The 14,858-nt window shown below is 36.4% G+C and overlaps 1 protein-coding gene across 2 annotated transcripts; it reads left to right on the forward strand.

Moving 5' to 3' along the window:
• Positions 1-361: 361 nt before the first annotated feature.
• Positions 362-12,216, forward strand: LOC107683629 (melanocyte protein PMEL-like). Of its 2 annotated transcripts, XM_016479693.1 has the most exons (13): positions 362-491; positions 1,731-1,826; positions 3,576-3,722; positions 3,863-4,003; positions 4,287-4,448; positions 4,658-4,978; positions 5,104-5,447; positions 5,481-5,628; positions 5,737-5,895; positions 10,026-10,128; positions 10,293-10,501; positions 10,607-10,694; positions 10,826-12,216. In XM_016479693.1, the coding sequence occupies exons 1-13, from the start codon at positions 422-424 to the stop codon at positions 10,974-10,976; spliced, it is 2,139 nt and encodes a 712-aa protein (XP_016335179.1). In that variant the 5' UTR covers positions 362-421; the 3' UTR covers positions 10,977-12,216. The 2 variants fall into 2 exon arrangements, with proteins under 2 accessions (XP_016335179.1, XP_016335178.1); XM_016479692.1 differs by having other exon boundaries at positions 5,104-5,628.
• The last annotated feature ends 2,642 nt before the right edge of the window (positions 12,217-14,858 follow it).

Here is a 14,858-nt window from a genome sequence, read left to right on the forward strand (position 1 = left end):
GGTAAAATGGCTAAAAGAAAATCATGTCACATAGTAGCATAAATGAAATCAATAATATTATAAAAGGATAATCATTTCAATAATCCTCATTAATTCGTTTTGTCTGCAGTTTCAACGAAAGCTTTTTTTTTTTTTTTTTTTTAAACATTCTAGGTTCTACATTAATCATTATGCAATCAGAAAATCCCAGCAAGATCCCAAGGAAGCGAGGCTGCATAACAGTGATGCATTGTAAGAATTTTCCTAAACATTCCTAAACTACAACCCACTATAGGATTACTTGAGGGTGTGGGAGGAACCTAATATGCACAAGTCTATGATGACATACATTGGGGTTTGGTTTTGGGTGCTGATGTTGAAGAATGTGCAAGACACTTGGGTCTCTAGAGTAAAGCTGGATCAGTGACTGGTGTAGCAATCAATGCATACCCTGATGATGTGGAGGGCTCTCATCTTTCTAATTCTTACATTCTCATCAGGAGCACTTTCACGTGAGTATTTCTGTTATTATAACTATATTATAATGTATTATATTATTGTATTATAATTTCTGTTATTATATACTTTATATATTGGAAACCATTAATAAGAATCACTGATTGTACAGAATTTGAAAGTATAAAGCAGATACATTGAATACCTCACAGTAAATAAAATTACTCAAGATTTGTAAAACTTTTTTTCATATGTAATTCTTCTTTTAGAATCTTTGGGTTAAATCCACAGCTGATAAATAGTTGCATTATTTTAAATACCAGCACTTTAAACAATTCCGTTTCTTACAATTTTATCTAAATTAATTGCATGATAAATGCTTTAAAGTGGCTGTTGCAAGGCTAACTTTTAAAGTGATAATTGGCCATTCTTTGATTTTATTAAGTATTGTGTTGCTGCATGATGCCAAATGTTAACGAATTGTGCTGGCAACACCAGGTTATGGCTTTGATATTCTGGAAATGTATTGCTTTGAATAAAAACATATGCCAAATAAATAAAATGTAAATGTAAGTAATGAGTCTTAAAACATATAATAAATTACATATTGCCTACACAATCAGATACACAAACATTCAGATGCACACATACATACAAATGAAAAGTTGACAGGTGTCAGAGCTCTGTGGGATCTTACCTCATTACAGCAGTGGGGTTTAGAGTGGTAACCTCAGCTGAGAGTCACATGAAAAGGATTGAATGGGATTGTAGAGGTCGTGTGACTCTATTTGCCAATCCTCACATTCTCTTGATTTTTTTTCTTTGATTTTTTTTAGACCTTGTCTCTTGACTCGCTTATGAACTTAAGCCAACCTTTACCAACTGAACTTTTTATTTACTTTACTCCTTTTTTAAATTATACTATGTGTTATGTTGTACTATATTTAACTAAGAGTCTGAAATATCTATTATACCATTATTCTAATCTGCTATCTTATGTAGGCTAGTCATGTATTTATCTAATATGCATCATTTTAATATTTGTAGCGTTGCTTATAAAGTTGAAGTAAGGGAATTAAATTGATAAATGTGTACTTCGCACATCTAATGATTTCTAATAACTGGGTCTGTTGGGAGATTGAAAAATCATAAAAAAGAGTTTCCCCATAGATGAGTTTTAAAGAAGACCTGTGTGATTTGAATAAAGAAATTAACTTTATTAATGACTCATTTGAAAATTAATTTTAATGCACTTTCACAAATGAAAACTTTATTATTTATTTTCATCATTCTAGAATCAAAAACACGCATTGCACATTATCGTTCATGGAATTCACAGATGTATCCAGTTTGGAGAGACGGAGATCCCAGATACAGAGACTGTTGGAAAGGTATTTGAGCACATCAAGCATACACAAGTAATTGACACATTCTAAAAATGTTAAAGCGCAAGACATTGAGCTCAAAGTACAACCTCAATTCCAGAGAAATTGGGGCGTTTCGTAAAAATGCAATAAAATCAAGAATCTGTGATTTGTTCATTCTCTTTAACTTTTATTTAATTGGCAAAAGTACGAAGAAGAGATTTCCAAAGTTTTCACTGACCAACGTAAATGTATTTTGATGGCTGCAACACATTCCAAAAAAGTTGGGACAGAGGCAAAATAAAACTGAAAAGGTTATAGAATATCCACTTTAAACTGTTTTGAAACAGTTCACAGTAAGCAGGTGAATTGGTAATGGGTCAAGGTATCATGTTTGGGTATAAAAGGTGCATCTCAGTCTTTGCAAGCAAAGCTGGATCATGGCTCATCACTTTGTGCCAAATTTCATGAGAGAAGTGTCAAACAAATCAAAAATCACATTTCACAATGCAAAATCACAAAGAATTTAGGTCTTTCACCAACTACCACACGTAATATTGTGAAAAGATTCAAGGAATCCAGAGAATTCACAGTACATGTAGGGCAAGGCAAGAAACCTCAGTTGAATATGCTTGACCTTTGAGCCCTCAGATGGCATTGCATAAGAAACCGTCCTGCTGTGGGGTTAAATATAGCCACATGGGCTCAGGAGTACTTCAGAAAACTGCTGTCACTTAACACAGTCTGCTGCTGCATCAAAAAATGCAACTTGAAATTCTGTTACTCTAGGAGAAAGCTATACATCAATTCTATGCAGTGATGTCGCCGGGTTCTCTGGGACAGAGCTCATCTCAGATGGTCAAAATGACAGTGGAAAGGTGTGCTTTACTCAGATGAGTCCACATTTCAACTTGTTTCTGGGAAAAAAATTTGAGTTCTCAGTCCCAAAGTCCAAAGGACTTGCATATGTGTGAAGGTACCATTGACATGGAGGCATATATTGGAGTTGTACAGAGAAATATACTGCCGTCAAGATGATGTCTTTCATGGGAAGTCCATGGTTATTATATCAAGACAATGCCAGCTCTCATTCTGCATGTGCTACAACAGCGTGGTTTCGTAGACTCAGAGTGAATGTGCTAGACTGGCCTGCCTGCAGTCCAGATCTGACTCCTATTGAAAATGTATGACCAGTCATGAAAAGGAGAATCAGACAACGACAATCACAGACTGCTGAGCACCTGAAGCCTTGTTTCAAGAGAGACTGGACAAAAAATTTTGCTTGCTAAACTTTAACAATTAGTATCCTTAATTCCCAAACAATGAAACATTGTAATTAAAAGGAAAGTTGATGTGACACAGTGTTAAACGTGCCTCTGTCCCAACTTTTTTAGAGTGTGTTGCAGCCATCAAAATCAAAATTTGTTCATATTTACAAAATACATTTACGTTGGTCAGTGAAAACTTTGGAAATGTTTTCTTTGTACTTTTGTCAATTAAATAAAAGTTAAAGGGAATGAATAAATCACAGATTCTTGATTTTATTGTATTTTTACAAAATGTCTAACTTCCCTGGAATTGTTTTCAAACTCCTATGGAAAATAATGTACAATAATTCCTTCTTACAAATAGAAACTTTTTGGTTTGCATATGAATAAATTAGGATATGCTACGTCAAAATTATTTATTGAGCTTACTTTAATTTTTTTGGAAGAAGATATGCTACACCTGCTACCTTTCTTTTAAACTATGTCTGGAAATGCTTTTTTGCCATAGGTGGAGAGGTGACATTTGAAGTCAGAAGTGATTCTCCTACACTGACAGGAGCCAAAGCTACTTTCAACATTGATGTTGGCTTCCCTCAGAACCAGACAGTACTTCCTGATGGACAGGTGGTGTGGGCAAGAAACTGTACAATTAATGGTTAGTTATACAAACTTCCATAATACAATACATTTACATTATACATATAAAAATTATAATGCACATATATATATATATATATATATATATATACACACACACACACACACACACACACACACACACAATTTGTCTTTTAGGAACATCCTATACTATGGGCCAGACTGTATACCCTGAGTCCAACATCCCTCAAGAATGGACAGGTGTCTTTCCTGACAGGACACCCTTCACTAAGGTCTCTAACAAAAAGCCCCACTTCATCTATGTATGGAAAACATGGGGTAAGAGCAAGTTTAAACCTGTATTTTTATTCTAGAATAAAATATATTAACCTACACATTTAGTGGAGAGATGGATTTACATATGCAAGTAGGACACACACTTGGATCAACAACCTATGAAGACTTTAAGGTTAGACTTGTGGAGGCTTGTACAACATTCTTATGAACCATTTGTTTTTAAATAATTTCTCCCTGATTTTAGAGGTAGCTTGGTGTAAGGGACAGCGTTGGGGCTATTAGTGACTGATTTTTAGTTACTCTTTTGATTGTTTCTCTCTTTCAGGAAAATATTGGCAGGTGGCTGATGGTCCTTCCTCTCTACTGACCATTGAAACAGACAATATGCCTCTTGGTTCTTACACAATGGATATAGTAATTTATCACTGCCGTGGCAAAGACAAGTTTGTTCCCCTTGGTTATGCATCTACCCAGTTCTCCATCACTGGTGAGTAGTTTGATAATTGCACATTTATCTAGAAATCCTCTATCATCTCTATCCGTTAGGAAAACCTTACACTGTAGTAAGAATTCATGCCATTAAAACCACTGCCTTGAACTGAACGGGAAAGTAATCAATGTAACTGGAGAGTAAACCAATGCTGTCATTTACTGAACATATTCCCACAAGACCCTAACGACCCTCTTCTTCTCTAGACCAGATTCCTTTTACAGTGACATTATCTCAGGTTGGTGACATCAATCAGGGTGACCAAAGCTTTATCCAGAACAGAGCTGTGTCCTTTGGCATTAATTTGCATGACCCTATCCATTATCTCAGTGGGTCAGACATCACCTTCAACTGGGATTTTGGTGACAATAGTGGAACTCTCATTTCCCGGGAAACTACTGTTACCCACACATACCTTACAACTGGTTCCTTCAGGCCACAGGTGGTTTTGATGGCAACAATCTCAACTGGTTGTCAGCTCAGTCCAACTCCAGCAGCCACTGTTGTACCTCCTGTTCCTGTCACAGGTGGAATTTAATATTATATTCAAATCTCATATTTCATGGCATTTGAAAGACAATTCTCAGTCCAGAAAGTGGTTTGAAGAGATTTCCAAAACGTTTATAAGCTGATACCTTTTCCTTTTTGCCAGATGAAACTACAGCAGTGGAAAACATTGTGCTGACTGTTTCTCCTCAGTCGGTTGATGTTGCGCCCACGGCAGAGGAAGGAGTTGCAGCTGATGTCACTGTCGTTGCCAATGACTTGGCAGTGTCAGCAATTGACACAGAAGCAGAATTAGATAATACTGGCCAGGAGGTGCCCACTGTTGCTGGAGACACAGCTGTGGCTGAAGCTGACAATACTGCTGCAGTTATGTTAGCCACACCTACGGTTGTTGAGGCTGAACCTGCGACAGAAGTTCCTGTGGCTGACATGGCCCCAGAAGGAGACGAGATTATAATCAATCTGGCAGCCACAGTACTCCCAGAACCCCCTGAATTATCTGTTCGGACAGTTATAGAAACAGTAGCACCAACTGGTGATGCAGTAATCATTATCACCTCTGAGGCAGTGGTCACAGATATTGTAGCATCTGTTTTACCTGCAATAGAAGACATAGAAGCAGTTAATGAGACTGTTGCTGGGGTCAACGAGGCAACCGAAACCATCACTGGTAAAAAAAAAAAAAAAAACTTTAATTAGACAGTCATTACTTTATAAAATCCATAACAATTAATTCTGTCATATATTTAATGTTTTTCCATTGGTGCTTTAATTGCAGGCTTAACTAGCATATCTGAGGCAACAGTGAGTGAATTAGAAGCTGAAGCAACCCAGGCCGCTCTAGTCATTGCAAAGCGGCAAGCACCAGAAATGCCAGCAGAAACAAACTGTATGATTTATCGTTATGGCTCCTTCTCTACAACTCTTACAGTAGTCCGTGAGTATTTTTATTTATTTATTTACTATTATTAATTTAATTTAATGTAAAAAAAATAATACTAGACCTGAATATTAATCATCGGGGCAAAAAAGAAAGAACAGATTTATACAAAAGTACACATTAAAAATGTTCAAAATTGCATTATACACAAAATACATTAAAAAAAAAAAAAAATCAGCAGTCCATAGAACCATATGGTAAAAGTTGTGAAATTTGGCACACAGATAGAAAACAGTCTGAACATTAACCACACCAAATTTGAAGTCTCTAACTCAAACCCGCTAGCGCCACCACTTGTCCAAATTTGCATTCACGTTTGTGCTAATAACTTTTGAGCTGTAAGGGCTAGAAACAAAATACTTTTTTTCCTCTGATTCCTTGATGATTCAAGATGATTCAAATGCAAGTTAAAAAAAATTCGGGTCCCACTTTACATTAAAGGGGTCATATGATGATTTTTTAAAGATCATTATTTTGTGTATTTGGTGTAACAGAATATGTTGACATGCTTTAATGTTAAAAAAACACATTATTTTTCAAATACTGTACATTATTGTAGGTCCTCTATGCCCCGCCTCTCTCAAACGCTTCGTTTTCTACAAAGTCCCTCCTTCCGACAAGTGCAGTCTTCTCTGATTGGCCAGCTGCCCCAGTGCATTGTGATTGGCCGAACAGCGCAAGCACTCGTCGGAAATGTAACGCCCCTTACCATAATCGCGAGCTTCATCTTTCAAAATAAATGTAAAGACAGTAAATAATGTCAATAGTTTTACCATCAGTTCAAGCCCGAAAGGGGAACAGACACAGTGAGAAAGGAAAACTTGAAATCACATCATATGATCCATTTAACTACTATGTACTTACATTTAAATTAATTTGATACAATGCACTTATTGTGTACATACATGTTTTCACATTGTACTTATATTTTTTAAATATCTGCATGCAATTACATCTATAATTAATTTCTGTAATTACATTTATAATTACACTTTTGACCCACCCCTTACACCTAACCCACCTTTAAACCAACCCATACCGCCAAACCTGTCCCTAACTTTACACGTATCCCACCTCAATAGCAGCAAAAGTGCTTTGCAATACATTATGAACACAATAAGTAGCTACACTGTACTTATTTTTTTGATGTAAGTACATAGTAGTTAAGGCCACTTAATATAAAGTGGGACCAAAATTCAAAATGAAGTTAAATAAGTCATGATAAGTACTAATGATTGAATTAATGAATTTTAAAACCACTTTAAACGGGTCATATGATGCTTTTTTAAAGATCATTATTTTGTGTATTTGGTGTAACAGAATATGTTGACATGCTTACTTTAGTCTTTGCAACTTCAGGGATCTTATCTATTCACGAACAGCTTGTAACACTCCAAAGAGAAAGGAAAACTTGAAATCGTATCATATGACCCCTTTAAAATGTCTTTAATTACTCATTGTTGCATTTGGTCTGATCCTCCCTGCCATGCTTGCTCCTCATTCTGCCTCTGTTGTGCTTGGGCCCTTAACTTCTGCTATATTTGATCCTTATATTCCAACCACCACGAACATGGCTTCACTTCAGTATTGCTGGCTTACCTGTCAAAATTTTGTTACATATCACCTAAAATAATGACGAAACAAATTGTGTAGCAGCATCAAATCCATAAAATGCTGCAATTTTAACACTGCTGTACTAACGCAGCAGCTATATACATTTTGTATGTCTTTCTTATCTAGCACAGCTGATTCAGATTATCATCTCATTAGGAGAGAGCTCCATGAACTGGACTGAGTGTGTCAGATAAGAGAGGCATTCAAAATGTGCAGATTGGTGGGTGTGCCATGGCTGGAATTGAGAAACACTATACTAACGCTAAACAGGCTTTCAAACAGCCACAAAAATATTCATCCACTTGAAAACATGTCTATATAAACATCTCAAACTCTATATAAACTGAACCAATCCTAAATTGTTAACCTGTAAATGTGTTCAGCATTATTCAATATTAATTTTTTGGAGTTTCTAAGTTGTAAAGTGAGATGAGTATAGTGAACTATGTTTGAAAAAAAAAATTATGTCATTCTGAAAATATAATCATACAGGCCCTACTATTCTCATATCAAATATAAATGTAATGTTCTACAAAACAACAAGCTTTAAAACACTTTTTTTCTTATGCTAAAAATTAGATAACTTAGATCACTGTGAAATCCATTTTCTTAGATACATCACCAGTGTTAGCTTCATAGTGAATACTTCTACATCACATTCGTCAACGTAGCCCATAGTTACAACAAAAATGTATCTCGACTTTATCTAGTCATTGTTTTGGGAAAAAACAGTAGGGGGGGCCTTTTACCCCTAGGGTTACTCCACACTACCGTGTGTGCGTGTGTGTGTACTTGTTTATGCTACATTGTGGGGACCCACAAGGATGTCCCCACAAGGATAGTAAAACCTGACATTTTTGACAAGGGAAAAAAATTATTAAAAATAGTAAATTATGTTTATCTGAAAGTGTAGCGATGCAAACAGGTTTTCTGTAAGGGGTAAGTTTAGGGTTAGGGTTAGGTTAGGGGATAGAAAATATTGTTTGGTCCCTATCAGGGCTGGATTGGTAATCGGGCATACCGGGCATTTTCCCGGTGGGCCGACGCACTTAAGGGGCCGACAGAATGTTTTTTTTTGCCGAAAACCATCACGCAGGGACAGCGAGCAGCCAGTGGCCCATTGGATTGTCTCCTGTATAGACAGCGTAAACCATCCAATCACAATGCTCTATGGACGGAGCGATGAAATATTTTGCTCCGCCTATATAAAGATCGCATCACTCCAACTTCTTCCTCGTCGGCTTTTCCCACGTTTTCACAGGAGATTTATCAAGAACAGGCTTGCTCTGCGGTGAGTGATGCGGGCCAAAGAGCAAGGCAGGAGGAGAAGAAGAGAGTAGCTGAATTGTTAAAGTGCTTGATAGGGACTCGCAACGGAGGCAGGAATCTAACCTATCCTAATGTGTGTGCGCGGCTGCGCGCCATGAGTGTAGAATGCGTAAACACTTTTTAATAAAACGTAAATTCGTCCCACGCGATTTTTTAGCCAAGTCAGTCAAGTGTGTTCATAGAGGTTTCCATGGGCCAATGCGAATAAAGCTAGATTTAAATTAAAAAAGACATGATATTGTCGGACCTGACGGTTTATTCTTATCCAAAACAAGATGTGATATGAGTGTGATACATAGGCTACATACATACACTACCAGTCAAAAATTTTTGAACAGTAAGAAAGATCCAATAGAAAGATCCTGTGTGTGTGTGTGTGTGTGTGTGTGTGTGTAAAAATAGCCTGCAAATAGTGATTTTGTGTTTCTTTTGGTAAGTAACAGAGTTCCCCGCATGTAGCTTAGTTAATTGTTCTGGGAATCAAAATGGCTTTTGTTTTCCACAATTCGTAACATTCTAATTCAGTATTCAAACACAAAGGCTTGGTTTCATAGACAGGGCTTAGACTAAGCCAGGATTAGGCCATAGTTCAATTAGGACATTTAAGTAATTTTTATAAACGTGCCTTAGAAAAAAACATTACTGGTGTGCATCTTGAGACAAAACAAAGGCACTGATATTATTTAAGATGAGTCAGTGCAAGTTTCTTTCATTTGAAACAGCTCAGATTTACATTTTAGTCTAGGACTAGGCTTAAGCCTGGTCTGTGAAACCGGGGGATAAAGTACTACATATTAAAGTGTGTATTCTAATATAATATTCTATGTATGTAGAGTCTGCCCATCAAGGTTAGAGTGCCAGCCTCAGGCTGAATTACACAAAGACTAGACCTCTGCCAAAAGTAATCTGCATGTGTATTTTAAATGTAAAACTCAAGCTACAAGTAGTTAATCATAGTTTAGTAAAATAGTGTTAGATTCATCCCAGAATCTGCCCCACCTAAATGTATGGTCAGAATTTACTTTCACATTTATTATGTTGTCTTAATGATACCTGTAAACAGATCTCTTCTACCTCTCTTTTTTTTTTTTAATATAAACACTTAATAGTGTATTCATGAGCACAAAAACAGCCTGTCTACATACATGTTTAATATTCTCTACAAATATGTTTTCCTAACTCAGAGGGAATAGAGAGTGTTGAGATTGTGGAGGTAAATAATGTGGTCATTCTGGCCACAGAGCTGGAGCAGAATGCTGTAGATCTTACAGTCACATGCCAGGGAAGGTAAATATTCCTTCAATATGGATTTATTTTATAAACTGTATATAGGCTTTACTGTTTTCGGCTGTTACTGTTTTATAATAGTCTTAAATTGATAATAATGATGGCTGTTGTAGAACATAAAATGTGTTATGCAAAGTTATTAATCTTTTATATTTGCTTGCCAGCCTGCCAAATCAAGTCTGCACTGTGGTATCTGATGCAGACTGCACAAGCACTGTTCAGGCCCTACAGTGTAATGCTGTGACTCCAACCTCTGAGTGTCAGATGGTGCTGCGACAATTTTTCAACAACTCTGGCACGTTCTGTATCAACGTCTCTCTAACCAATGATGTCAGCTTGGCAGTAACCAGTGCAAAGCTCAGCGTGGCTATAGGCAAGTGTCATATAAATTCAAAGCATATCTAAAATAATAAAATGTATTTTCCTGACCATACCCTATGACCTCACTACTCCACAACTTATCCTGTTAAAACTGCAGACACAAATTCATCAAGGAACATGGCTGGAGCAACACTGGGAGTCCTGGTTTTTATTTGTGCTGTGGGGGCCATTGCATTTACATACAAGTAAGACACCAATACACATATGGGTTTTATCAAAATTAATATTAATAGTATGTTATTGTGTGCTGCCTAGTTAAATGTAAATGAAGTTTATGTACATTAAAGTAACCCTCAAGGTATATTTTTCTATCCAGGCGATTTAAGGAGTACCATCCACTGAGAGATTATAATGCAAGCAGCAGTTACAGCTCTGGAAGAAGATCAGTGCCTTTAATGCTGTGGAACCTTCTGAGCCGGAGATCCACTGCAGAGAGCCGCCCCCTCCTGCTTGGGCGAGTGGTGTGAAAAGCTGTCCACTTCTGCTTTAAGGCATATTGCATAGTCTGTACAATCTCTCAATAATTAAATAATAATTCAATATGTACAATGAGGGCCTCATTGTACTGTAATAACAAAATGTCATACGTAATATGCCTTACATTATCTAAATGATGTTTTATTGTATGTGGCAGTTGCTGAATAATTGAGTATATTGTGTGTCATCATAAAAAGTTGCAGATATTTCCTGTCAGTGGTTAGGTTTTCTTGGGTTGCAATAATCTGACTTTTTCTCCTTCGGTTATTTGTTTTGTCCCTAGGTGTCAATCTAGAGATATAGGGTTGTAACTTTAACTATGAAAGATATAGTGCAGTGCACAGGACAATGCAAATTGGTGAAAAACCAAGCAGTTTACTTACATTATTTACAGAAGGTGGGAATAAAAAGTACAAAAGGGGTACAAAATGTAAAAGAAAAAACTAATCTACACTCTTTAACAAAAATCAAAGTACAGTGGGTGGCACTCACCCCTTACCTAACATTTATGTGGATCTGTTATGTGAAGCATCTTCAGTTATGTAAATCTAATCATTCTATAAGCAACCCAAGTAAACTGCTTGATAGGAATATTGTCTTATTTAAAATCATCAGATAATAGTCAGGTTATTACAGACCACAAAAACATTGTCAGCTGTTCTTCAAATAATCTATTTAACTAAAAGCAAATGTTTCAAGAAAAGCCTTGCACCTTTTCAACATTTATGCAACATTAAGAAGCTTTATGAAGTAAATTTATATTTACATTAAACTACGATGTAAATTTATATTAGTGTTTAACCATCAATAATTAAAAATATTATGTATTTTCCCCATTTACCTTTGCAGAACTACCTTTCCTTTATTATAATATAATTTTATTTTATGTTAATTTTATTATTTAGAGCAGTGCTTCTCAAACCTGTCTAAACCCCCCACCACTGCACATTTTGGATGTCTTCCTCATCTAACACACCTCATTCAACTCATCATCTAAGTAGAGCTTGCAAAACCCCAAATGGGTTTGTCTGATATGTGAAACATGCTAAATGTGCAGTGGTGGGGGATCTTCAGGACAAGCTTGTGAAGCACTGATTTAAAGCCTCAACTTTTTTTAACAAACGATGTGTTAATTTGATATCTACTCAAAAGGTCTGATGTTTTATTTATAAATAATAATAGCCATACTAATGACTTATTACCCCTAAATAAAAACATCTCCTGACTCTTTTTGACTTTTTGTCTGGTTCTATTAAAAACAATCCTGCTTGAAGTAATCACAGTGACAAAAACATATGAGAAGAAGCTAAAAACTCAAATAAGTTATATCTTTAGGTTTTTACAGTGACTTGTGAACTTGTGACAAGACTCAGGTTTCATCACAGTCTTCTCTGCTCTGTGTTTATTTTTGTTTTTCCTCTTTAACGTAGTCTGTCTCTCAAGCTTGTTTGGAACACAGTCAATAACCACTCAAAGGACAATGCATTAGTACTTGATATGCAAAGCATAATATAAAATATATTAGGTCTTTTACCTCTCTGTTGTTTCATTCATTCATTCATTCAAAAAAAAAAAAAAAAAGCTGCTGGTTTATTATGCTCTCAAATTTATTATAATCTCTATGTACCTCTGACTAGAACCACCCTTTAAATATGCCACCTTCTCAGTTTGGAAATCTTTTCAAACAAAACAATGTCTACATAATTTGGTGTCTTTCAATCATTTTAAAATTGTTATGCAAGGTCTAGAGAATGAATTAATGATGTGTAAATATGTTTAAGGTTGTATGTTTTATGTTTGTTTTATTATATATTGTTACTCGTATGCCCCTGGTTCTGAAAATATGAAAAGCTGAGTATCAGTTAACTGATATATTATACATGAAATTTGTTACTGTGCGCTTATACTTTCTATTTTGGAATAAATGTAAAAAAAAAAATGCTTGATAAGATGTATACTTTGTTTTGGGAAAATTCATTTCTAATACCTGTACAATCAGTACTGCTGCACCACAAGGTTGCATTCTTTCCCCACCTCTCTTTCTTCTCCCTCTACACCAATGACTGCACCTCTACAGACTCCTCTGTCAAGCTCCTGAACTTTGCAGATGACATTAAACTCATTGGCCTCATCCAGGACGGTGACGAGTCTGCATGTAAATGACTGTCTGGTGCAGTCATAACAACCTGGAGCTGAACACACTCAAAACAGTGGAGATGATAGTGGACTTCAGGAGAAACACCCCAGCACTCCCTCCACTCACTGTCATGGACAGCGCTGTGGCTGCAGTAGAGTCATTCAGCCCAGCAGAGGTTGTATTTCCTTCACCAGCTGAGGAAGATTAACCTGCCACAGGAGCTTTTCACACAGTTTTACTCAGCTGTTATTGAGTCGGTTCTGTGCTCTTCTATAAGAGCCTGGTTTGGGTCAGCCAGCAAATCAGACTTAAGAAGACTGCAACGGACTGTTAGGAAGCTGAGAGGATAATTGGTGTGCACCAGCTAAACGGGCAGGTAACATCATTAGGTTTATTATGCTCTCAAATTTATTATAATCTCTATGTACCTCTGACTAGAACCACCCTTTAAATATGCCACCTTCTCAGTTTGGAAATCTTTTCAAACAAAACAATGTCTACATAATTTGGTGTCTTTCAATCATTTTAAAATTGTTATGCAAGGTCTAGAGAATGAATTAATGATGTGTAAATATGTTTAAGGTTGTATGTTTTATGTTTGTTTTATTATATATTGTTACTCGTATATATGTATATTTGTGCCAGGCCATCTCAGTGAGGTTTGTAAATTTAACGACAAAATGCTGACAATGTGTTAGCAATGTGCCATTACAATTAATTACTATTACTAATTTTTGTTCAGTGTTTTGCAATCCGGTTCCTAGAGGCACATTAACAGTAGGGGAGAGAAGGGCACAAGTTTCACACTCAGTTTGTGAAAATCCTCATGGGTTCAGAGTGTAATTTCTTCACATAAATATCACACATCTAGTGTCTGGTGCAGTCATAACAACCTGGAGCTGAACACACTCAAAACAGTGGAGATGATAGTGGACTTCAGGAGAAACACCCCAGCACTCCCTCCACTCACTGTCATGGACAGCGCTGTGGCTGCAGTAGAGTCATTCAGCCCAGCAGAGGTTGTATTTCCTTCACCAGCTGAGGAAGATTAACCTGCCACAGGAGCTTTTCACACAGTTTTACTCAGCTGTTATTGAGTCGGTTCTGTGCTCTTCTATAAGAGCCTGGTTTGGGTCAGCCAGCAAATCAGACTTAAGAAGACTGCAACGGACTGTTAGGAAGCTGAGAGGATAATTGGTGTGCACCAGCTAAACGGGCAGGTAACATCATTACAGACCCCTCTCACCCAGGCCACAACCTGTTGGCACTTCTCCTCTCAAGCAGACGCTACAGATTTCTGTGCACTACATCTAGGCACAAAAACAGTGTTTTTCCCCAGGCCATGTCCAACTTTAATAACTAACACATCAATTTACGACCTGCTTTTTGTTATAAATTATAATTCAGTGCTCTTGTGGCGTTAGGCAATATGTAAATACATATTATTTATACAGGTATACAGCACACAATGCACACATCTGTACATAAACTGTCAAATCTAATGTAAGTTACTTTATTGTTTTTTTATATATATATATATATTATTATTATTATTATTATTATTTTACTTCATTTTTACTAATTTAAATGGGTAACACTTTAGCATAAGGACCAATTCTCACTATTAACTAGTTGCTTATTAGCATGCCTATTATTAACATATTGGCTGTTTATTAGTACTTATAAAGCACATATTCTGCATGACCATAATCCTACCCAATACCTAAACTTAACA

The sequence above is a fragment of the Sinocyclocheilus anshuiensis genome, unplaced genomic scaffold (assembly GCF_001515605.1).
Source record: "Sinocyclocheilus anshuiensis isolate Anshui unplaced genomic scaffold, SAMN03320099.WGS_v1.1 scaffold1809, whole genome shotgun sequence".
NCBI lineage: Eukaryota > Metazoa > Chordata > Actinopteri > Cypriniformes > Cyprinidae > Sinocyclocheilus > Sinocyclocheilus anshuiensis.